Source organism: Lathyrus oleraceus, chromosome 4, assembly GCF_024323335.1.
Source record: "Lathyrus oleraceus cultivar Zhongwan6 chromosome 4, CAAS_Psat_ZW6_1.0, whole genome shotgun sequence".
Classification (NCBI taxonomy): Eukaryota; Viridiplantae; Streptophyta; class Magnoliopsida; order Fabales; family Fabaceae; genus Lathyrus; species Lathyrus oleraceus.
Window position 1 is genome coordinate 223,368,063 of NC_066582.1, and position 24,574 is coordinate 223,392,636.

Here is a 24,574-nt window from a genome sequence, read left to right on the forward strand (position 1 = left end):
TAATCATAACAGAAACTTGATTAACATTTCATTTTGCTCAGATCTAGATCAAATTCACCAAGCTTCCCATTTTTTTCTCTCAACTTTTCTTCGATTTTCTTCACCAACCTTGCTGTGTTCTTGGTTAATCTATGATCCACAAGCATTTTTGAGCTGGATTGAAGCAGGATCAAGAGAATTTCGAGCTGGTTTGGGACTGTTGAAGCATATGTTCACCAATGGCAGTTGAAGATTCAAGCCAAATCGTGCATGCTTAACCTCTAAATCTTCATCCATTCATTCATCTAAGAGCTAAGAAGCATCTGTTTGGACTTGGCAAAGCTTGAATCCACCGAATCCAGTTCTGCATTATCTTGAAGGTCAGATTTCGAATTCCATAATTCTTGAAATCATGATATGCATGTTGTAGATCTTGGAACACTGAGTGCACTGAGCTTTGAATCGTTAAATTTCATCAAGAAATGAGTGAGTTAGGTTGAATCTAAGATTGACATGTGAATCTTCTCTTGCTCGATCCGTGCATGTTAATGAGAATTATGATAAATTGAGCTTAGATTGATGTTGTATGTTGAAAGACGAGCGTAATGATATGCTGGATTTGAATTTTGGTGGATGTTTGTTCTTGACCTGGAAAAATAGTGTGAACATGATGAACTTCTTAGGTTTTCGTTTCCCAGACCTTGTTTAATCCATGAGCGCGCGTTTTGCATGAAATTTCTTGTTTAAAGCCATGCATTGGTCCACGCTGGAGACTACCTGGCATTTTGATTGGATGTTGTTTATTTGCGCTGCCAAGTAGACTTAGTGAAATGGTGCGTTTCACTAGGAAACGCGCCAGGTTCAAATCCGCACATACTTCGATTCCAGCTGAGGGACATTTCAAACCAGGCCTTGGCATTTTAGTTCCTTATTCCATTCATATTCATGCTATGCTTTCCATGTGATTTTTATTTTTTCCATTCATTCAAAAATTCATAACTCATTGAATAATTGTCCAATTGATGTGAGGTTTTTTGCACTTTGCTCCTTATCATGTCTACTATTTTGTGATGATTTTTTCACAAATTATGCACGGTTGGAATTTATTTTGGCTTACGGATTGTTCACATGTATGTTATCTTGCACCTACCTTGCCATTTGCTTCATGAAATGATGAGTGTTGCTCCAATGATTGTGAAATTTTGTGTGCTTAAAATAGACATCCTAATGGTCATTTTGGTATAGAGTTTGTATTTTTCCCATTTCTGGTTGTTAAGTTATGATCTGGTTATTGAAGGTGTGACAATTTGTGTCACACCATTGCTTGCTCAACTTGTGGATTTTATTTACCATGCTAAATGAACTCCAAATGATGTGAATGTTTTCATGATGCTACTTCTGGATGTTAGGATGGATCATGAATTTTTGTGGAAATTTTGAATGGATTCCCAATTTGTTTGAGATTTTACTTGCTGATTGGTCATGTTTGGACTTTTGAAGAGTCATGAATTTAGATGATTTGTGAAATGCTTGATGTTTATCATATGAACTTGAAGTTTTGCACATTGATTCTAGACACTTTGAAGTTTGCTATGGCTTTGGTTTGAGACATTTATCATGTTTGGATTCTGTTTTGGGCTTGTGCTAAGTTGATACATCTATTTGTGCCCTAATTGGGCTTGTTTATGCTTGCCTTGCCTTATGGAATTTGTTTTCCATGCTTACACTTATCCAAATGCCTTGATTTTTGGTATGTTGATCATGTGATGTGTGCTGTTTAGCCATGATGTTTCTTGGGATTTATTGAATTATGTTTGAGTTGATGTGGATTGGTTCATTCTGTTTGCTTCTATGAGCTTTGAACTTGCATGCCTTGCCATGATTGCTTTGTGAAATGAAATTGGTTGATGATAATGACATGAGACCACTTGTATGTTGTTCTTATTTGATTGAACTTGATTCTTGTCAATTTTCATGTTCTGTTTTGAATTATTTCTCCCTCTTTGACCCTAGGCCTTGTCCTAGTGGTTTGTGCTTATGTTTGAGTTTTGTTTTCAGGACAAGAAGCATATGGCCTTGAGGAGATTGATTCATTTGCTCATTTGGATTGATATTTGGTTGATGTTGATTAAAATTGATTTGTCTTGTAGGTGGATTATCTCCTTTGAGTTGAGCTTGTGCTTTGCCTTGGTGCATTGATGCTTGTCTGTTTAATTGTGTATTGTTGACTGTTGACCACTAGTCTCTCTGTTTGACTTTTGTTGAGTTGTGTACTGACTGAGTTAGATTGTTTTCAGGTACCTTAGTTGCTATAGTTCATTGTGAACTTGCTTTTGCTTTGCTTGATAGCTTTAGCATTGAGGTATAATTTCTCTGACTCCATGTAGTCTGGAAGACCTGTCCTGTTACTTGGGCAGGCACCTGTCTGAAGTCCTCCTTAAGAGGCAATGCTTGTGTTTGTTTATGTTTGTCCCCTGTACATATCAAAGACCTCCTAAGTGAAGAGGCATTGGCAGATACAAGAGATGTGTAGTCCCTCTCCTGCTAATCAGTGAGTCATCCCTTTGCTCACACAACTATGAAGGAGAATTGCGACCCAAAGCGCAGCGGAAATTAAAATTTTCTCCTTTAGAGATCCTTACGAATGGTCATGTTCAGTGATAGAATATTTACCTCTTGTGACGGTTGAAACCTTTGGTGCAGATCTCTTGCGACAATCAAAACCTTTGATGCAAATCCACGAAGCGATCACGAACGTTGAACGATGACAACGTCTCTACTCAGTCCACACGAACGACTTCCTTCAATCTCAGTGCTAGCTGGTACGAATGAAGGCTTTGAGTGAGAGAGAGAGAGAGAGAGAGAAAACGAAAATAAAATGCAACCGCCAAAAAAACTTTTGCACAAGGGTTCTATTTATAGAACCACTTGTGTGGGCTTCAAGCTAAAAGGCCCACTTAAGTGTATTTTGGCCCATATCTTATAATATGCCCAAAATCACTTAAGCCCATGGTACCTTACCATATTTCGTATTCTACTCAAGTACACCGTACCTTACGATGTTCTATAATTCGCTTAAGGGCACCGTACCTTACGGTATTCCTTAGTTACTCTATCTCTCATCAATCCGTCCTTTGTGTGTGACCCTGTAGGTTTTCGCGGCGTTGGCAATTATATTAAATCATGTATTCAACATAATAAACAGTGAGCGGTATCTAGCAACACATCACTGCTACCCAAGACACGAAAATGTCATGTGATCTGACAAATCCTTCTGTGATAATACTTATGTGTATAATTACCCTTTTGCCCTTATGTCTATATTGAACACAAGGTATAGACCGTGTCATCCTTGTCCAGTTCAATATTGGGCCCGTAGACATTTATCCTGTTATGCAGGATGGGCAAATTCCATCTAGGTCACTCATCTCCCTCAGCATGCTTCGTGGAGTACCCATCAACTGTCTTTATGGTTATCCAGTTACGGACAACGTTGGATCAGCAATAAAGCACTCGACTCTACACCTAGGATCCATAGTGGTTTCAGGTCGAAGAGTGGAATACACTATTATCACCATGAGAATAACTTATGACACTTTGCATAACGTTCTATATAGTATTCTCATAGCGGGTCAATTCGGTATAAATATTACTCTTAATATTCATACCTATGTTTAAGACTTAATAACTCTTTATCCATGATCCATGAGATGTGATCATCAGTCTACAAACATAATAGTCTTAATGGTTTAATGTTATCCCACTTCACACTAAAGCTCGACTACTGATACTTTAAGAATAGCGCCCTTATGTTTAATGTGTTCTCATGATTAAGTCACACTTAATACATTAAACGGACTATCTATTCTAGGGACTTTATTAATCAATCATAATAAAGAAAAAGCCTTTTATTAATTCGATACAAGTACCAAAAAGTATTGGCCTCTAGGGCTTACACCAACAAACTAGTGTTGATGCATTGTGGATATTAACCCAAGATCCATGTTGAGTCAGTCATAAGTGTAGAAGGGTTCCAACTTTCTGAACCCACACTTTCATTTGTCTGAAGCTCTCCCAGGCCAGGGATAAGAGTTGTGAGGTCTTACCCTCACTTCCCATTTCATTTGCTTCACCCTAACTCTCAATGTTAGGGTTAAGAGCTAACATCACCCCATTCTAGTTGGCTTGTTTGTCGAGGTTGACATGACCCCTTGACTAAAGCCTAGCCTTGTGTGAGCCACTTGTTTGTATATAGTGTGTGTGCTTGCTTTTGTGCTTGTGATTGATTGTGCTGTTTAGGCTAGCTTGCTTCCTGTGCAAGTTAGGATAGAAACCTTACACTACGCCAAAAACTGGAATAGACAGCGCACCTTAGAGGGCGCTTTCTTAAAGAAGCGCACTCTAAAGTGAAGAGAAAAATAAGGAGGAATAGACAGCGCACTTTAGAGGGCGCTTTTGTAATAAAGCGCCCTCTAAAGTGAAGCAAAAAAATAATGAGGAAATGGAGGGACACCAATAGAGGGCGCTTTCATAAACGCGCCCTCTAAGGATACCCTTAGAGGGCGCTTCTATGAAAGCGCTCTCTAAGTCCATGTACAACAGCGCACTTTAGAGGGCGCTTTATTACAAAAGCGCTCTCTAAAGTGAAGCGAAAAAATAAGGAGCAATAGACAGCGCACTTTAGAGGGCGCTTTTAACAAAGCGCTGTTATAAGTCCATGTGCATTTCCATCTTATAAAGCGCTTCTGGAAAGCCTTAGAGAGCGCTTCCATAAGCACCCTCTTAGGCCCCCTTTAGAGGGCGCTTTTTTTCCACAAGCGCCCTCTAAGGTCCCCTTTAGTAAACATTAAAATTATAACATACTGCGCATTTTGTTATTTCACTCTCTGTTATTTTCGTTCTTTTTCACGTTAGGGTTCTAAGGCGTTCTCCTTCCACCTCTGTTAGATCTACGACGTTTCCTCCTTCTACCAATCAAAGGTACGTTTGTTTCGTTTTAGCTTTGCCCTATTTCTTGCACTATTGCTTTGTTTTAGCTTTGCCCCATTTCAGTTTTATGTTATTGTTGTCTATGCTACGTTTGTTTCAACCTGTAAAGTTTCAATATTCATAGTCATTTTAAATTTGATAGCGCATGCGTTAAATTTCAAGCCCTACGTTTGTTTGGGTTTATTAGGCAATTGACAGTTGGTTTTTAGGTATGGATGTTATTTGATAGCGCATGCGTTAAATTTCAAGCCCTATGTTAAATTTCAATGCGTTAAATTTCAAGCCCTAGGTCCGAATGTGTTTGAATTCTTCATTAACAGCCAACCAGTACATAGCGTAGCTAGTAACTTAAGAAGTTTAGGTATGGATGTTATTTGATAGAGTAAATGGAGACATGAATGCCCTGCACAGAGTATCTTCTGAAATTGGTTTCTCTTCTGAAATTGTTTTTTGTTTATTCTAATTAGTAATGGATAATACATGGATGTCTTCCAATCGATTGTCGAGAGAGTACGAGAATGGGGTATCATAATTCGTTAAGTTTGCCGTTGCGCACGCCGAAGACCCCAGTAGAATGATATGTCCTTGCTTGGGTTGTTGTTATGGGAAACGGGTTGACGCAGTTCAGTTGACATCGCATCTAATGAGGCATGGAATTGATCGAAGTTATACATGTTGGAATTTGCATGGTGAGAAAAGTAACGAGAATGTTGAACCGGGGGATAGTACGACCTATGCCTCAAACTATAGTGGCGCAGATACATACGATTGTGATCGAGTTGAAGAGATTGCAGAAGCACTTGAAGGAGATCTTAAGGATTGTCCCGAAATGTTTGAGAGGTTGGTAAGTGATGCAGAGAAACCTTTGTATGATGATTGCACTAAATTCACAAGATTGTCTGCGGTATTAAAGTTGTACAACTTAAAGGCGGGCAATGGATGGTCGGATAAAGGTTTCACAGAGTTATTAGCCCTTTTGAAAGATATGCTTCCTGAGGATAATGTTCTTCCCAATCGAACATATGAGACCAAAAAGATGTTGTGCTCTATTGGCATGAGCTATGATAAGATACATGCATGTCCGAACGATTGCATTTTGTTTCGAAATGAGTATGCATCGTTAAATGAGTGTCCTAAATGCGGTGGCTCGCGATATAAGAACAAGTTGTCTCCAGCAAAAGTCTTGTGGTATTTTCCTGTTATTCCGAGATTTAGACGCATGTTTCGTAGTGAAACCGATTCAAGACACTTGACCTGGCATGCAGATGAAAGAATTATAGATGGAAAGTATCGACATCCGGCAGATTCACCACAGTGGTTGAAAATTGATAATGATTATCCTGAATTTGGAGAAGAATCAAGAAACCTTCGCTTGGCATTATCTACTGATGGAATGAACCCACACGGTATCCAGAGTATCTCACACAGTACATGGCCTGTGATTATTATGATTTATAACCTACCTCCATGGCTATGTATGAAGCGTAAGTACATGATGTTGTCTATGTTGATTTCTGGACCTAAACAACCAGGGAATGACATAGATGTGTACTTGAAGCCCTTAATCGAAGATTTAAAGATTTTGTGGGAGACCGGTGTGGAGGTTTATGATGGATATAGGAAAGAAAGTTTCAACTTGAGGGCGATGTTGTTTGGCACAATTAATGATTTTCCAGCATACGGAAATCTATCAGGGTATAGCATAAAAGGTCAATGTGTGTGTCCTATTTGTGAAGATAAAACAGATTGGAAGCGCTTGGAGTTTGGTCAGAAGAATGTCTTTCTCGGTCATCGGAGATTCTTAAATTCAAATCATCACTATCGTGGATGGAGAAAGGCGTTCAATGGAGAGACAGAACAAGGCAGAGCTCCACCTATATTGACGGGTGATCAAATTTTTGAAAAGGTGAAAGATTTGGATACTCAGTTTGGCAAGCCTTTTGCCCAGACACTTGTCAAAAGTGGGTGGAAGAAGAGGTCAGTTTTTTTTGAATTGCCGTATTGGAAGTCCCTGTATGTGAGACATTTTCTTGATGTTATGCATATTGAAAAAAATGTATTTGAAAGTGTTATTGGCACGTTACTCAATATACAAGGAAAGTCTAAGGATGGCCTTAAGGCAAGAAAGGACTTGATAGCGATGGGAATAAGAACTGAATTAGGACCCTTGAAGAAAGGAAAACGAACATATCTACCGCCTGCTGCTTATACTCTATCTAGAAAGGAGAAAAAAACATTGTGTAAGTTTCTAAGTGAAGTTAAAGTTCCAGAAGGGTACTCTTCAGATATTAGAAGACTTGTGTCTATGAAAGACCTCAAGTTAAAGAGTTTAAAGACCCATGATTGCCATGTTATAATGGAACATTTTCTCCCAATAGGTATACGTTTTATTCTTCCAGAAAAAGTAAGAAGCTCTATAACTAAGTTGTGTTCTTTCTTCAAGTCAATTTGCAGTAAGGTGATCAATCCTGCGATCTTACCAATGTTGCAAAAAGATATCGTTATTACTTTGTGTGAGCTTGAAATGTTTTTTCCTCCATCATCTTTTGACATAATGGTACATCTAGTTGTTCATCTTGTGTAAGAGACACAATTGTGTGGACCAACTTATATGAGATGGATGTACCCTGTTGAACGTTATATGAAAATATTAAAAGGGTACGTGAAGAACCGAAGTCGACCAGAAGGTTGTATGGTTGAAAGATACATTGTTGAAGAAGCGATTGAGTTTTGTACTGAATATTTGTCTAATGTTCAGTCAATCGGACTCCCCAAGTCTCAGCTTGTCGAAAAGAAAGAAGGAAAAAATCTAATTGGAAATAAAATCGTGGCAGTATCAAGGGTCGAACGGGATCAAGTGCATTTGTATGTTCTGCACAATGAGAATGAGGTTGAGCCGTATGTTGAAATTCACAAGGATGTTCTCCGAGGTTTAAATCCCAATAGAAATGAAAATTGGATAGTATGAGAGCACAATCGATGTTTTATACCTTGGTTTAAGGATCATATTTATTCAAAGTATTATTCAGATCCTGCTTCAATAACAGAAAGGTTGAGATGCTTAGCATATGGTCCAAGTTTCCATGTTTTTTCTTATAGCGCATACGCGATTAATGGATACACATTTTATACCAAAGAACAAGATGATAAAAGTACTATGCAGAATAGTGGTGTCACCGTGGTAGTTGAAGCAATGCACATATCAAGTGTGAAGGACTTAAACCCCAAATTTGCAAATCTGTCGTATTTTGGTGTTATCGAGCGCATTTGGGTGTTTGATTATGAGAAGTTTCAGATTCCTATATTTGGTTGCAAGTGGGTTGAAAATAATAACGGCATTCGAATGGATAAGTCAGGATTTTTGCAAGTGGATCTTAATAGGGTGGGATACAAAGATGAGTCTTTTATTCTAGCCTCTCAAGCTAGACAAGTGTTCTATGTCAATGATCCGAAAAGTACGAAATGGTCTATAGTTCTTTTTTCCAACAAAGTAATTGATGAAAACACTAGAGATCAAGGTGATATTGATGTTGAGATTGAATCGTTTACCAGAAATGATCAAGATGAGAATATTATATCAAATGATTCATATATTAGAAATGATCATAATGAGGGTATTTGGATCAATCCAACCGTCCGTGTTGTTAAGAGACATGTAGAACATATTCCAACCAAGAAAAGAAAGAGAACTTAGTGAAAAAGGTACAGGTCAAATGATTTTAATTGTTTTCTTTATTACAGGTAAAATGACTTTTATGATTTTAATTGTTTTTACATTTGTCATCTGATTTTAATTGTTTTCTTTTTTACAGGTAAAATGGCTATTATGAAGTCAATCATTCGTGCAAGAGACAAGGGTGTAAAATTTGAAGTACATTGGAGTGCTGAAGACCAACTAATTGAGCCTAACGGTTCAATGTTGGCAAGTTACATTGGTTTCCTTGTTCGACAACATATTCCGATTACATGTGATAATTGGAGAAGTCCGGACTTGAAGGTTGGCAAAGAAAAAATATGGTCGGAGATACAGGTACTTACCATATATTGTTATATGTTTTTTGTTGCATCAACTTTGCAGCCCTGTATTGTAGGCAAAATTTAGGACTTCTCAAAGTTGATTTCTTGTTGCTTTGTCGTTCATAAAATACACCACTAAATTCTCTGCGTTTAATTTTTAATTTTTTTTCATCAGGCTTGTGTCTCAATAGAGGATGTGTATCTACCTAAAGTTACTTTTGTAGTGGTCCAAAAGAGACATCACACCCGTCTCTTTCCTATCAATCCCAAAGAGACCGATAGAAGTGGAAATATTATGCCAGGTTTTTTCAATATATTTCTCAACGCAGCTGGTATATATTATCATTTGAATTTATCACTTTTTGCTGATTTTGTTGTTCTAAATTGTCAAAGGAACCGTGGTAGACACCAACATTTGTCACCCTAGGGAATTTGATTTTTACCTTAACAGCCATGCAGGAATTCAGGTAATATTAGCTATGTCATTTAACTTTATGCCATTGTTTACTATTTGTTGCTCAATCGCCTTTTGACAGTTCTGTGTTATTTGCATTTGGACGTGTTCTTTTTGCAGGGGACTAGTCGACCAACGCATTATCATGTGCTGTATGATGAAAATAAATTCACTGCAGACCAGCTACAGAGTTTGACCAATAACTTGTGCTACACGTAATGATATGATTTGCTTTTTTAATCTTAATTAATGTTTTCTAAACTTGTACTGTTTTCATTTAATTTTAGAAGCCTTCTGATACTATTTTTTTCCATTCAATTATGCGAGGTGTACTCGATTTGTCTCAATAGGTTTGTTTAGTATTGGTTAGAACTACTAGACAGCTTTTGGATACAGTGGTCACTGGGTGTTGGTTGCTATGTTTTATTCTCTTAATTGTAGTACTTTGAGGAATACAAATCTTACTCAAGAGCTCATTTGGATGAAATGAAGGATGAATTGTGTCAATTCATTGTTGATCAAAGAATCATATAGCTAGGCTGTATATTGTTGTACATATATGTATGGAATGTTGTTGTTGTATGCTGTTGTTGTATATATGTTGTATATTGTTGTTGTACTTTTACTAAATCATGAATATGTTGTTGTATATTGTTGATCAAAGAATCATATATTAATGTTGTATATATGGAGGATTAATGTTGTATATAAATGGATTCATGTTGTATATATCAATGGATTAATGGTGTATAACATTGGATTAAAGGATGAAATCAATATGAATTTTACACTTTTGCAGCATGCGAATAGGTTACCAATTAAATATATAACCACTGTTTTTCAAACAATTTTTTTTAAAATAACTAACACTTTAGAGGGCGCTTTGTCCAGAAAGCGCCCTCTAAACACTTTACGTTGACAACTTTAGAGGGCGCTTTTTCCTGAAAGCGCCCTCTAAACACTTTACATTGACAACTTTAGAGGGCGCTTTTTCCTGAAAGCGCCCTCTAAACACTTTACATTGACAACTTTAGAGGGCGCTTTTTCCTGAAAGCGCCCTCTAAACACTTTACATTGACAACTTTAGAGGGCGCTTGTTCCAGGAAGCGCCCTCTAAGGTGTCCCTTTATGGACCACTCCAGAGGGCGCTTTTTTCTAAAAGCGCACTATAATGTGGCCACTTTAGACAGCGCTTTCTCCGGAAAACAAAACGCTGTCTTTACCTATGCCAGCGCCAGATTAGAGGGCGCTTAAAAGCGCTGTTATAGGCCAAAATAAGCGCCCTCTTTTCCCTTATTTGGCGTAGTGTTAACATAGGGATCGTATGCATGACAACTTCTAGGCTCGAGTCGTAGTCTCCCTTTGTCTCTGGTTAGGACAACAGTTCTTTCCCTGCGTAAGGGAACTACGTCGCCCTGATCCTCATACCAGATGAGGTACGTAGGCAGGAGATGAGCTGATCTCTCCGGGCGTCCTTTTTGTTTTGTCTTTGTGTGTGTTAGGAGATGGATGTAAGCCCAGCGATTGGCATTCCGTATCCTCTTGTTGTGTGCTTGGAGTCCGATGTAAGTCCAGCGATTGGCATTTGGTTTCCAGTGTGCGTGTGTTTGGTTCGGAGTCTGATGTAAGTCCAGCGATTGGCATTCGGTTTCCATGTTTGCCTGTTTGTGTGGAGTTTGACGTAAGTCCAGCGATTGGCAGTCGGTTTCCTGTGTGGTTTTGTTTGGCGTGCGTTAGCCGAGCTACGAGTGCTCTGATTCTTCTTTAGTCCAAGAAGATACGTATGCATAGGATACGACATCCTAGCGAGCACGTTTTCCCCGTCCCGAACTACGTCGACTCTGATGTCTCTTCCTGATAGACTACGTAGGCCTAGGATGCGATATCCTGCCGAGTTAGTTTCTTTTGTCTTTCCTGTGTCTCCTTCAGCCGGTGTTTGATGTTTGTGAGCAGTGTTTAGCAACCTTTTTCCTTCCTTTTGTGCGTGGATCCCGTCGAGTACGACGGATGCGTAGGGGTGCTAATACCTTCCCTTCGCATAACCGACTCCCGATCCCATTCTCTTTGGTCGCGAGACCATGTCTTTCCCAGGTTTACTTTGAGCGTTTCCTTTCCCTCTTTTGGGATAAATAACGCACGGTGGCGGCTCTGTTGTTTTGTTTTCCCGCCGGTTTTTCGCGTAATGCGACACATTGTACGCGAGAAATTTTCAGCAGGCATAATGAAACTCCTTCCCGTGTCCTCCAACAACCAACTTGCTGATTTCTTCACTAAACCTCTCCTACCCAAACCATTTCACTTCCTCAAAGCCAAGTTGAACTTGACCAACATCTACCAAAGTTCAACTTGTGGGGGGCTAATAGATGACACAAATAGAAATAGTTAAAATAGTTTGAGTTTGTTACACTTTTTGTTATGCAGTTAGTTACATTTTCTTCCTACTATATAATTGATGTAATCTTCATTCAATGAATAAGAGAATCTTGTTCTGCTTTTTATCTTTTTCCTCTTCACTTTAAGCTCTCTTACCATTCTTCAATGGCTTCCATGTGTGAAGCATAATAAAACTTATGTTGCCGTCTCGGATTTTTAATAAATAACCCACATAAATTTAATTAAAAGTTTAAAGATAATATAAAGATAATATAAAGATAAAAGACAAAAACATTATAAAAGAATATTACATATATAATTCGTTATAAGTTTTATAATTATTACTTATATTAATATTTTAAAAATAAAAATATAATTTAATAAAATATACGTTGTTTTATTAATTGACAATGTAAACATAATACATATTCTATTATCTCTTTAATTAAGTAATGAAATCATTAAAAAGAAAAAATATGAAAGAAAGTGTTACATTGTCATTTCTCTTTCTCGCGATATAATTGTTAAATCAAGGACACTTGCGAATTTGGTTACGAGTGGTGAGTTTGCCATAACAAGCACATGAGTCAAAGTTTCCCGCAGTGCCAGGAGGGACACACTTGCACACCGCACAACAGCTACCACAAGCTCTATTGCATAGGTTTGGCCTTGATGATACTTTGCACCTTCCTTCACATGCCACCTTGCAATCTATATACATTCCACTACATTATCATGAATGTTCTTAAATGATTAGTCCCATATAATGACTATAAATGTTTGAAAAATTAGTGTTACCTATTGTTTGGGGAAGAGGGGATGGTGATGTAGCTCCATAGATGCTTGTCTGTATGGTAAAAAAGTGTGCATGTGAGTTAGGTAAATGTTTAATATGTGCATACAAAAATTTGAAAGAAAATCTGAAAAGTCAGAACCACTACCTGGTGAGCTCCAACCATGTTAAAAAGGATAAGTGAGAAGAGAAGTGTATAGGCAGTGAAGGTTCTAGAGAACGCCATAGGGAAGTTAAATAATTAAGAGTATGTGGAGATTCTATATATGAAGTGAAATGAGAAGAAGAAGAAGAATTTATAGAGAGATAGTGAAATGTGTTCATGGATGAATACATTGTATGATTATGATAATAATATGAAGTGAATTAGATTCCAAATAATGATGATGATGATGGCACCGCGAAGTTGCTTTTGACAGACTAATCCAGCACACAAAGTGTGGTGATGTGCTAGATGCTCTTGAAAAATGATAATTAAGTTAAGACCCAAAAACAATGGAAGTTACATAAGTTTTATATAAAATTTCATAGGTTAAAAAGGTTTTAAATATATTGGTTAATACTTACACCTAAAAGGTTTAGTAAATTGTATGCAAGTAGAAATGGACAAAACAGGCCATTACTAGAAAGGCAGACCCCCTCAGCTTTTAGCAAGTCAGGTAAATATAACACACTCAATCAAAAAAATTACAAGTTTATTTTCTAGGCTAATAGTGTTACTCACCAACAAGACTGAATTTTATGCAACTTGGAGCTAATGAAAACTATTGAGAAGGGATAAGGTTAACAAACATGTGGGACACCACGTAGTTGAATGAGATATCATTTCTATAAAATACAATAGTCTAAATTTTTATAAAACCAACTTGTAAAATGAGAGATGATGCTCTATAATTTTTTTTAAGACTTTATCTTTAATTAATGTGAGATTTGAAATTTTATAAAGAGTATGATAGTGTCATTTATAAATATTACAATTGATAAATTATTCAAGACATCTAGGACCTGTTTGTTTTGGCTTTTTTTAAAAATGATTTTTATAGTGTTAAATATTTTAGTGTAAAAAAAATTACAAAGAAATTTTTCTTAAAAGGTTCAAATGAAATTTTGGTTTGAATAGTTATTCTGAAAATGTTATTTTAGGTATTTCATCATTTTATCGAAAAAATTTATAAATATCAAAATTTTAAAAAATCACTTAATTTTGAAGCTATTTCAAATAGCTTTTCATAAAAATCATTTTTGAGATACAATTTTTTGAAAAAATTGTGATTTTGACTATATTTTGATTTTCAATAATATATATTTATGTTATAGAATGAAATATTCAATCTTTTAATTTATAAAAATTAAATTTAGAAAAACTTGTAATATTTTAAAAAATATTTTTATAGAATCCATTTTCAAAAATATAAAAAAAAATCATTTTTTTAAAACTAAAATAAACTGGCCCCTAATCAATCAATCAATCAAACTATTTTATAAATTCTATGTCTTTACATTACTTCATATTTATGTATATTTAATTTAGTAGTTAAACGTTTTCACACACTATACTTAATCATCTCTTGAATAGTTAAAGAACTCACAAATGAGGCACGTAGTTCACTCGTCGACATAATAACTCGAAGATAAGAGATAGACCGAAAGGTACACGGTGGTATGATAGATTCACTCTTCTATCTTAATGCTTCAACACTAATATTGTATTCAGTGTTTTAAAATGTGATTGTTTCCAATAAGATCCTAGAAAGTTTCATCTAACCGCAATTAATAGAATATTTAAATATCAGTGAGGAACTATTAATCTTGGCTTGAAATATAAGAAAACAATTCATTACAAGTTGGTAGGATTCTACGATTCTAACAATGCCTGAGTCAAAATTGAAACAAAAATCACTAGTAAAAGTTGTCAATTCTTTGGGGACAATATAATCTCTCGAGCAAGTAAAAAAGTAATAGACGATTGTATTGTCCACAACTTAAGCATAATACATAACAGTTGTAAGTTGCAACACTCAATTTCTCTGGATGAAGAATCAACATGAAAAATATCAAATAAAAAAAAAAAAGATCCATATCTACTATGATAATATTTTTTTCATTTACTTATATAAGAATCTAATCTTGCATTATAGATGAAAATATATAGAAGTTAAGTATCACTTAATTAAAGACTCTGTCGAGAAAGAGATTTAATATACAAAATTTGTTTACACATGCCATTAATGGAATGATATTTTTAAAAAAATCATTAGTTGAAGATAAATTCAATTTTATTAAGGAAAAATTAAATATTCTCCTAATAATATAATGATGTTTGAAATCATATGGGAGTAAAATAACCTCTTTAGGATATTTCCTCAACCTCAGACGATTTCAACACTTTGGATTTATGATCATTTAGGGATAAAATAACCATTAGGGGTATTTTTATCAAAATACTTGGACCATTCCATCTGTTTTACTTACGCGTGCAAAATGTTTGTGATGAGAAGTAAATGAAAAAAGGTGACGCATGACTCAAATTTCTCCTTCTTGTTCATAAGTTACATCTTTTGCATCATTTTTCCCTTGTTTGCATTTTTTTTGCATTGTTTAAAAACTCTTTAGACATTTCGTTTTATGCATATATATTTTTGAAAAAAAATCATTAATGTATAATACAATGGCCCAAAAAATCATTAAATATAATATTTTATTATTGCAAATTTTTGTAAATGAGTCAACAAAAAAAATTCACCAACAAGTTATAGGTCAAAGATCTCGACGGTTGAATATAAATAATAATATATCAATGGTTAAAAACCTCACTTCTCTATGGTGGTCAAAAACTCACTTGCCCATGCTAAATGCCATCCATTTAGTCAAAACCAATTTATTTTTGTCCATCATGGAGAAGTTACTTTTTCACCATTGATTTGAGGATTAAATAAATTTTTGGTCCCTCTAAATATGGTCAATTTCACTTTTAGTCCCTCTAAAAATATCCTTCAAAGAATGGTCATAAGAATATTTTTCATTCATACTTTTGGTCCCTCCTGCTAGCGGTCGTTAACAGAAGCTGATGTGGCATGCCACATGGAATTTCTTTTGTAGCTGAGCATACACATGACAGTGCCAACATGGCAAGATACTGACGTGTCATACCACATGCTAAAGTCAACATTGTTCATGAACCAAAAAAAATTGTAGCTAATCAGTAGCTAAAATCATAGCTAATATGTAGCAAATACTTTACGATCCTTGTAACCCTTTTTCACAAAATCCAATACTGGTAGCTAAAGTGAAAATTCATCAAAGTTTCTATCACCACCTCCTAATAAACTTGCAGTCAAACCTTCTGAATTTACTTCTATGTCAACACTTCATTGGAAAAGCTAGAATCTACAAATGATCAGAAAAGAAAAAGTCAATCTTCCAAAAGTCAATTATGAAGATGAAGTAGACAAGTTACTAGATGGTCTAGGTCCTAGATATACAAATTGGTTTGGATGTGAGCCATTGCCTATTGGAGCAAATATGCTTCCTCCAACTGTTTCGGGTTACCAACCTCCTTGGTATGCCATTTCTTAATGTTCACGTTGTGGATAACTAAATAATGTGCATTGATGTGTAAAAGTCGGTTATATTTTTTTCTTTTGTAATTAGCTTGGTTTAGGATGGAATTTGATGCTAACATCAAATATCAGTAATCAATATCAAGTTATTAGAGAATATTAGCTAATATTTATGTTTATGTTTCAGAAATATTGAGGATCATAATAAAAAAACAAGCCAATTTGGATCCATTCAATGGATAAACATGATAGGTTTCCTCTTCATTATGTTGCATCTATATGTGAGGTCAATCTTCATAACTCTGGCATGATGTTGAAGTTGTATCTTCACAGTTGTATCTGCTATTTCTAACATGATATTGAAATGTTCTTTGAAACTACACAAAACTATCAAAGCAAGTAGCAAAAGAATTAAAGTAAGTAGCAATTGTAATGATAATGGCGACAATTGACAAACATAACCCATCAACACCAATTGTGATGAGAAATATTATAAATGGTGGTTCAATGAAAATCATCAACAAATTGTAAATAAAATTGGGTATATTTTCTGATTTTTGAATTTGCTACAAATTAGTTATGATTTTAGCTACGAATTAGCTACGAAATTTTATGGATTCATGTATGATGTTGACCTTATCCATGTGGCATGTCACAACAGTATTTTTGCCATGCTGACACTGTCATGTGTATGTCTAGTCATTAAAAAACTTCCACATGGTGCACCACGTCAACTTCTGTTAACGGACTTTGACAAGAGGGATCCAAAGTGTGGACGTGAAATACTAGGAGGACCATTTTTTAAAGAAAATTTTTTGAGGGGATAAAAGTGAAAATGACAATATTTATGAATACCAAAAACTTATTTAACCTTTGATTTAATAATATTTATATGGCAAAATTACACAAGTTATTTTTGTGTAACAGATTGTTGCTTAAGTCTTTTTTTTTTTTGTAACAACTCGATCCTTTTGGTTGATTTCTACATTATTTTTCTCGCATTTTGAACATCTATAAAGTTGTGACTATTGTATTTCTTAATGCACTTCATTATTTTCATACCATCAAAATAATTCCACCCACAATTAACACATTTACTATATTAAATATACGCATATTTGGTAACTTATAGGATCAAGTTGTTAAATAAAAAATTAAATGACGAACTTGTTACACGAAAATAACTTAAATGACCTATGGTATAATTTTATCTATTTATATTCAATGGTCAAGATCCACTATAAACAATCTGCTGATAACTTTTTGCTTTTACCTAGTGTATAAAAATGTTCAATGATATAATATGAACTTAAAATGCAACAACATCAAACAAAGAAAAAACACTTAAAATGCAACAACATAAAACAAGAAAGAAAAACCACTTTCTTCATCTTCAACCAACAACAACATCACCATCTCAAAATCATACCCATTTATCGATTCTTACTTATCTTTTAGAAACAACTTACATCGTCATAGATTCGTCCATCATCTTTATCTTACATCATACTTAAAAATCTAAATCAATCTATCATCCTTAAAAATCTTATATACAAAATTAACAAATTTGGAGAAAAAAATTATATAAATCTTAAAATATTTTTGACTGCGAATTTGCTCTTAAGTTGATTTCAATTTCTCTTAAATTTTACATATCTCAATAAATAAATTACATGCAATTAACTTTTTCAACCCAAATAAAACCTACAAAAATAATCTTAATTTACATAATTAAAATTAAATACATGTGTGTTTGAAAGAGAGATCTCCGATTTTGACCAATATTGTAAATAAGTTATTGCAAAAACTCTATATAGAAAAATTGATAGATGTATGAATGTTTTATTGAATTAAATGTAAAATTGCTATAATCAAAATGATAGAAAAAATAAATGATGAATACATAAAATTAAAGTCTAGAAAAAATAAATGATACACCCACCTATCACTATTCTAAATAATTTTTTTTTAAAAAAAAATTATTAAATAAATGATATAGTTAATCATTATTATGTATCAAATACATCAATTATTTAATTAATTTTTAAAAAAAACTATTGCTTATAATAGTGATTATAAGATCTAGTGATTATATGGGGAAAATCTAATTCCAATACTTTGAAGACAAATGAGATGGAGATATTGTATTATATGACGTTGCTTGCTTTTTAAATCTTTTAGATCTTTTATTTTCAAGAAAATAAATAATTGTTTTGGAATTGGAAAAGATTGGAGTTCTTTGATTTTAGATCAATTTTTTCTTCAACGCTTTTGTAGAAACTAATCAGGTTTAATTATGTTGTGTTGCGTTGGCAATAACAGTTGTGCAGAAACATGTAGGTGGACCTATAAGGTCTTTTTGATAAAAAAATAATATTAATTTAATAATTTTTAGTCAAATAAAATAAAATAAAAACAAAAAATATATTTAGCCGATCATAATCTGTTATTATAGGTAAAAGAAATGCAACTTTCTCATGATGGCCATTATGATGGTAATCATAATTACAGTTATGTGCCCTTCGCCCAACACAGCACACGCAGCAAGCATAATATTTTGTCACTTTAGGCCAAACTACATCAACCCCATTACAGAACATCTGATAGTTTGTTCGCATTTAGTGATGCAACGATGACCACAAGATTTGAATTTTTTAGTGATATTATCAAATATAATAATATCGATTTTATGTAGATGAACTAAGATTCGTGAATATAATATTTTGTTTTTAATAAATATGAAAATATGTTGTAATTTTGTCTTAATAATAAGATATACAATATTTGCTTTTGAAATCTAGTTATCAATTATAATTTTTGTAAAAATTAATTTTAATTCTATAAATATAAGTGAGATAATTGATTAGAAAACATATTACAAACAGACGAATTCAGATTTTATAGAAAATAACTTGGTGTAATAGTAGAATCACTTATTTCTCTCTATAAGGGGGACCCAGACACCACTTATTTATTCATGAACACTTTTAATTTGGGTTGGTTTCTAGAAGAATGGGAGTATGGTGGTAGGTAAGGGTGGTAAATGGACATTATCTATTCCCTTCCTAAAAACTTTTTAAAAAAATGGATGAATAATATAGATATAATTGATGGTGCTGATTAAAAAATTGGATGAATAATATAGGTATGAATAATATAGGTATAATTAATAGTGCATATCTAAAATCTCAATCTTAATTTGTTGTGTGAAAAATGAGGTAGAATAGGACAAACATGCAGATCTCACAATTTTAAAATCTATTACAAAAGTTCATGTTCTGTGTTCGCAAAACGGTAAAAAAAAAGTGGGGCAAGTAAAATCATATTTAATAGATGCGGACTTAAAATATTCGTCTGTTCTACAATTTTGTTTGGAAAATATGGAAATGTCTTATAATCTGACTCATTTTACCACTTTTAATAGTCTCTCCGTCTTATAAAAAATATCATATTTGAATAATTTACGATTCTTAAGAAAATTAAGAAAATAATTAGATGTATTGATTTTGTTGATAAAACTAATATCATTTATTAGAATATTCCTATTAATTTTAGTTAAAAAATGGTTGAATAAAATGAAAGTTAATAAATAAGGGTATGATAGTAAAAAAATAATAATAAATACTACATTAATATTGTAAAAGGATAATTATTTTGAAATAGAAAAAAAAATGTAAATAAGATATTTTTTATGAGACGGAGAAAGTAATAATTAAGGTAATTTCGAGAAAGAGACTTCAAACAAGCCAAACACATACATTGTAATATTGTGATGTGACTCGTATGGATGTGACTATAAAGCAAAAACAAAAACAAAAATCAAAGTAACAATAATTAATTAAATATATACAAAACTGATTTGGGTCTATTATTTAAAGTAATTTTACTTTAACTAAATTAGTTTTACGAAAAATAAAACAACATTTTATCGATAAATTTTTGTACTATATTGAATATCATTATTGAGTATGATTCTAATTGTATCAAATAAATTGTCAATTTAGTCTCTAAATTATCACTATTTTATAAATTTAGACTTTAAACTATAATTATTTCATATATTTATTTTTGAATTAAAATTAGTTAAAATGTCTTTAACTACTCTATATTCATCATAATCAAGTTGTTATGTTTGAGAGATTTAAATGACAAAGTCAATCTTTTGAGGACAATACATTATGTTAAATAATATTTGATGGAATCTCTGATAATTTTCAGTCAAATATCATCTCTTTTGATGGTATTTATCAAAAAACCTTATCAAGCCTCATCAAAAAGAATAATTCAAGTCACGGATGAAGTCTTTAATTATTGATGAATCAAGCGAGGCCCTTGAAGCTTCAGAGTTTGTGAAAGAGAGGAAGTGTGGAAGCTCACATGGTTTGTGTCTGAGTGATCAAAGTCTTAGAAATATATTAGAGTAATTCTTAATTTACTAAGACCATGCGTACACGCACTCACTTAAAATTATTTTTAACCTCTCTATTTGATAAAAAAAACTCCTTAAAACCCTTAGAAGAATCATCAATATGCTTTTGAGATTGATAAAGAGTGTTCTTAAACAGTTAGTAAGCTTATATACACTACCTAATCGATTAAGGCCCTTGGTTAATCGATTAAAGCAAGTCATAAAATTCATTAATCTATTAAGAAAAATCCTAATCAAGTATAACACTAGTTGTTGTAGGGTTTCCTTTTTAAGAATTAGGGTTGTAATTTTTGTGAAGCCCATAATCCATTAGACATAATGCAAAATTGATTATGAGCATTAAAAGCACATTGATAGTTTTCCTTTTTGAAGAAGATTTGTCACCCATAAATAGAGGATTATTCTTAGTTTCCAACTACACCAGAAAATGCATTTTGAGATACTTTCTCACTTTATACTCATTTTCTTCCCATTTCTTTCATTTCACTAAAATTGTCTTAGTTTTTTAAGAGTAAAAAATATCGATGAGAATTTTCTTATGTATTTGGTGTTAGTGTATTATTGTAATTTGCGAAAAAGAAATTTATTTTTTGTGCAATATCTTTTGTGAGAAGTCATTATATAGTTTATAAGCTTAGCCAATAAAAGCTTTTGTTTGGTTTATGAGATAGTTCGTGAAAATATAATTTATTTGGTGAGCTTTTCCTAGTATAAAAGCTCTCATTTGGTTCGTAAGATTGTCCATGAAAATCTCTACCTGGTTAGTGAGTTGCCCCTGGTGCAAAAGCTCTCATTTGGTTATGAGATTAATTTGGTGTAAAATCTCATGCTTGGTTTGTATGATAGCCGGTGTAAAAACTCCGGTTTATTTGTAAGAAGTTTTGTAGGCATAACCTATGAAAAACCCACATTTATAGTGGAAACTCTCAAGAATAAATTCTTGTGGAGAGGAGTAGTTCAAGTGGTTAGGTCGAATCTATATAAATCTATGATGCAATTCTCTTATCCCTTATCTCTTTTTATTTTCGATGTGCTTAAATTTATTTTCTACTCCAATCTTGTTTTTTTACTTATTTTGTTGCCTATTTTTTGTTTAAATTACAAAATTGTTTTAAATAATTCTTTTTATCAAAGACTTTTTAATTGGATATTGTTTTTCAAAGCTACATAATTCACCCATCCCCCTTCTTTTGTGCTTGGATTAATTTGTCCAATAAAAACCTTTGCATTACTCATGTCAAGCTTTTCTAACACCTTTTCAACATAGCTTTTCTGAGTTATCTATTAACAACACATGTATCTTTCATGTCAATCTCCTTTCCCATTACGATTTTCAATTCATTTACATCATGTAAATTATTAGCAGTAATCTACATATCATCAACATACAATAACAGGAAAATAAAAGAGCCATCGTCAAGGCTCTTAACATAAACATGATTGTCATGTCTCACACTTTCTATAGCCAATGTGAAGCATGTACAAATCGAAACGTTTGTACCATTGTCTTGGAGACTGCTTTAAATCATACAAATACCTCTTTAATTTAAAAAGTAGTTTCCCATGTCCAATGTTACTGAAACTCTCTTAGTGCTTCATGTAAATTTGCTCATTTAGATTACCATGAAGAAATGTTATCTTCACATCCATCCGCTCTAAATGCATATCTTGTCTGGCTATCATGACTAACATGGCCTTGATAAAAGTATGTATGATAATCAAAGATAAAATCTCATCATAGTCAATCCCATTCTATTGTGAGTACCCCTTTTCTACAAGACGAGCCTTGAACTTTTCCCTTCTTTTTTCATTATTGTTGGTTTTATCATAACACCCAATTACATCTGATGGCCTTTTTCCCCTTAGGAAGTTGAAAAATCTCCAATGTCTGATTTTTCTTCAAGGAATCCATCTCTTCCATCATTATACACATCCACTTATCATTCTCCTAGTTAGCTATAACCTATTGAAAGGTGGACGGGTCTCCAGAAGTAGTAAGAAGTGCATAAGCTTCCAAATATTCATACTCATATCTTTATGGTGGCTTGATTGAATGGTGCTCTCTATCACGTACAAAAATATAAGAATTTATTCCACAAGAAACTTCATGTCCATAATAATTTTCAGTATCAACGATTGGTTCCTCTTGTGGTTCAGGCAATACAAGCATATTCGTCACTAGTGGCGAATCAACATCCATCTGAATCACCTACTTGCTGGAAGTTACTCCTTCAGACGTTGACACATATGTACAACTATCTGCTTCAACATTAACTTCTCATCAAACACATCATCCTTATTGATTAACATATTCTTTTTAATCAGATCCCAATACTTGAACCCCTTCACACCTTTTGTAGTCGATGAAGACACACTTATTCGACTTTGGATCAAGTTTGGATTGATCTTCATTGGATATATACACATAATTCAGACACCAAAAAATGCTTAAGTTGTCAAGATCAATAGGATTACTTGTACATACCTCCTATGTAACCTTCCCCTCCAATAAATTTTGTGGTGACATGTTGATAAGATAACTCGACATGTTTACTGCTTCTTCCAGAAACCTTTTGATAGTAAAATATTAAATTAGAGACACCCTACCTTTTTAGTTAGAGACTTATTCATTCTCTATGATATACCATTTTGTTGTGTTGCATTACGAATTGAGAGATGTCTTTGAATACCGTGTTAATCACATAACCTCTTTAAAATTGAATAAGTGTACTATGTCCCATTATATAACTACAAATACTTGATTTTTTTTCCCGTTTGATTCTCCACCTCTACCATCCACAACTTGAATTTGGTAAAGACTTCAAATTTCTGCTTCAATAAATACACCCAAACCTTGAAAAAAAAATTGTTTGTATAAGTCACAAAATACTTGTAACCACCCATGGTAACCTTTTTGGTAGGCACCCACACATCTGAATGCACATAGTATAGAATTCCCTATGTTTTGTACTTTTCGGTCTTGAATCGAATACAAACTATTTTCCAAGTACACAATACTTGCACAAATCCATCTTGCAACTACAAACACCTTTTAATAGATTTCTCCTATGAAAGTCCATCAACCCATGCTCACTGAGATGATTCGGGCGTATATGCTAGAGTTAGCTTGAATCATTATACGACTCAACTGATGCAACATCACCTATAACAATATTCCCCCAATTAATTTGTAGATGTTACTTGAATTCCTCCTTGCTCTCATCACAATCAATGCACCCTTGTTAACCTTCATAATGTCCCTATCTCCATCACACATGTATGATAAATCTTTTTCCTATAGAGTACCTAGGGAAATCAAGTTCTCCCTTAATTCTAGAATATATCTGACGTCGTACAATGTTCACATGCCACCATCGTCCATGGAAATTTTATTTTGTCCCATTCTAGTGATAATAAATGTTTGTTTTATCAGATAAACAAATTCCAAATTACCTGATTTGAATGTAGTGAACCATTCGTGGTGTGATGTCATGTGGTATGCATAATTAGAGTCATGAATTCACGCATATATGCACTTGTTGGATGAAACATACAATATATATGATTCACTGCCATAACCATCAATTTAAACCATATTTTCCGAACTGGATGAGCCATATTTTTTGTTTGGATAGTCCCTCTTCTAATACCCAGTATGTTTGCAACTACAACACTCAGTTGTTTTCTAGTTAATAAATTTTGACATCTTCTTTCTAGAACCTTCATTACCCTTGTTCCGCCCACGGTCTCGATTATTTATCAAATACATATCGTCGCCTTGAGTTCTTTCCTTTACACTCTGTCTCCTTTGAAAATGAGATAAAAATCTAGTAGTAATCACATTAAGACTAATAATGTCTTTCCCGTAGGTAAGAGTAGTCACCAATTGATCATAAGAACATGGTAACGAGCACGACAAGATAATTGTCTTATCTTTGTCGTGAATATTCATCTTAAGCCTCACGAGACCAGTGATTATA

General features: G+C 33.6%; 1 protein-coding gene across 1 annotated transcript; it reads right to left on the reverse strand.

Moving 5' to 3' along the window:
• Nucleotides 1-12,188: 12,188 nt before the first annotated feature.
• LOC127135367 (gibberellin-regulated protein 11) lies at nucleotides 12,189-13,085 on the reverse strand. The gene is made up of 3 exons (XM_051062100.1): nucleotides 12,754-13,085; nucleotides 12,611-12,659; nucleotides 12,189-12,523 (listed from the first exon to the last, which is right to left on the reverse strand). The coding sequence occupies exons 1-3, from the start codon at nucleotides 12,829-12,831 to the stop codon at nucleotides 12,342-12,344; spliced, it is 309 nt and encodes a 102-aa protein (XP_050918057.1). The 5' UTR covers nucleotides 12,832-13,085; the 3' UTR covers nucleotides 12,189-12,341.
• Nucleotides 13,086-24,574: the final 11,489 nt, after the last annotated feature.

Excerpts from the sequence above, each read along its gene's own strand:
- LOC127135367 (XM_051062100.1), bottom strand. The coding sequence starts at position 12,831 with ATGGCGTTCTCTAGAACCTTCACTGCCTATACACTTCTCTTCTCACTT. Across the intron at positions 12,660-12,753 it reads ACATGGTTGGAGCTCACCAG|ACAAGCATCTATGGAGCTAC; the intron begins GTAGTGGTTCTG and ends TTTACCATACAG. Across the intron at positions 12,524-12,610 it reads CCCTCTTCCCCAAACAATAG|ATTGCAAGGTGGCATGTGAA; the intron begins GTAACACTAATT and ends GAATGTATATAG.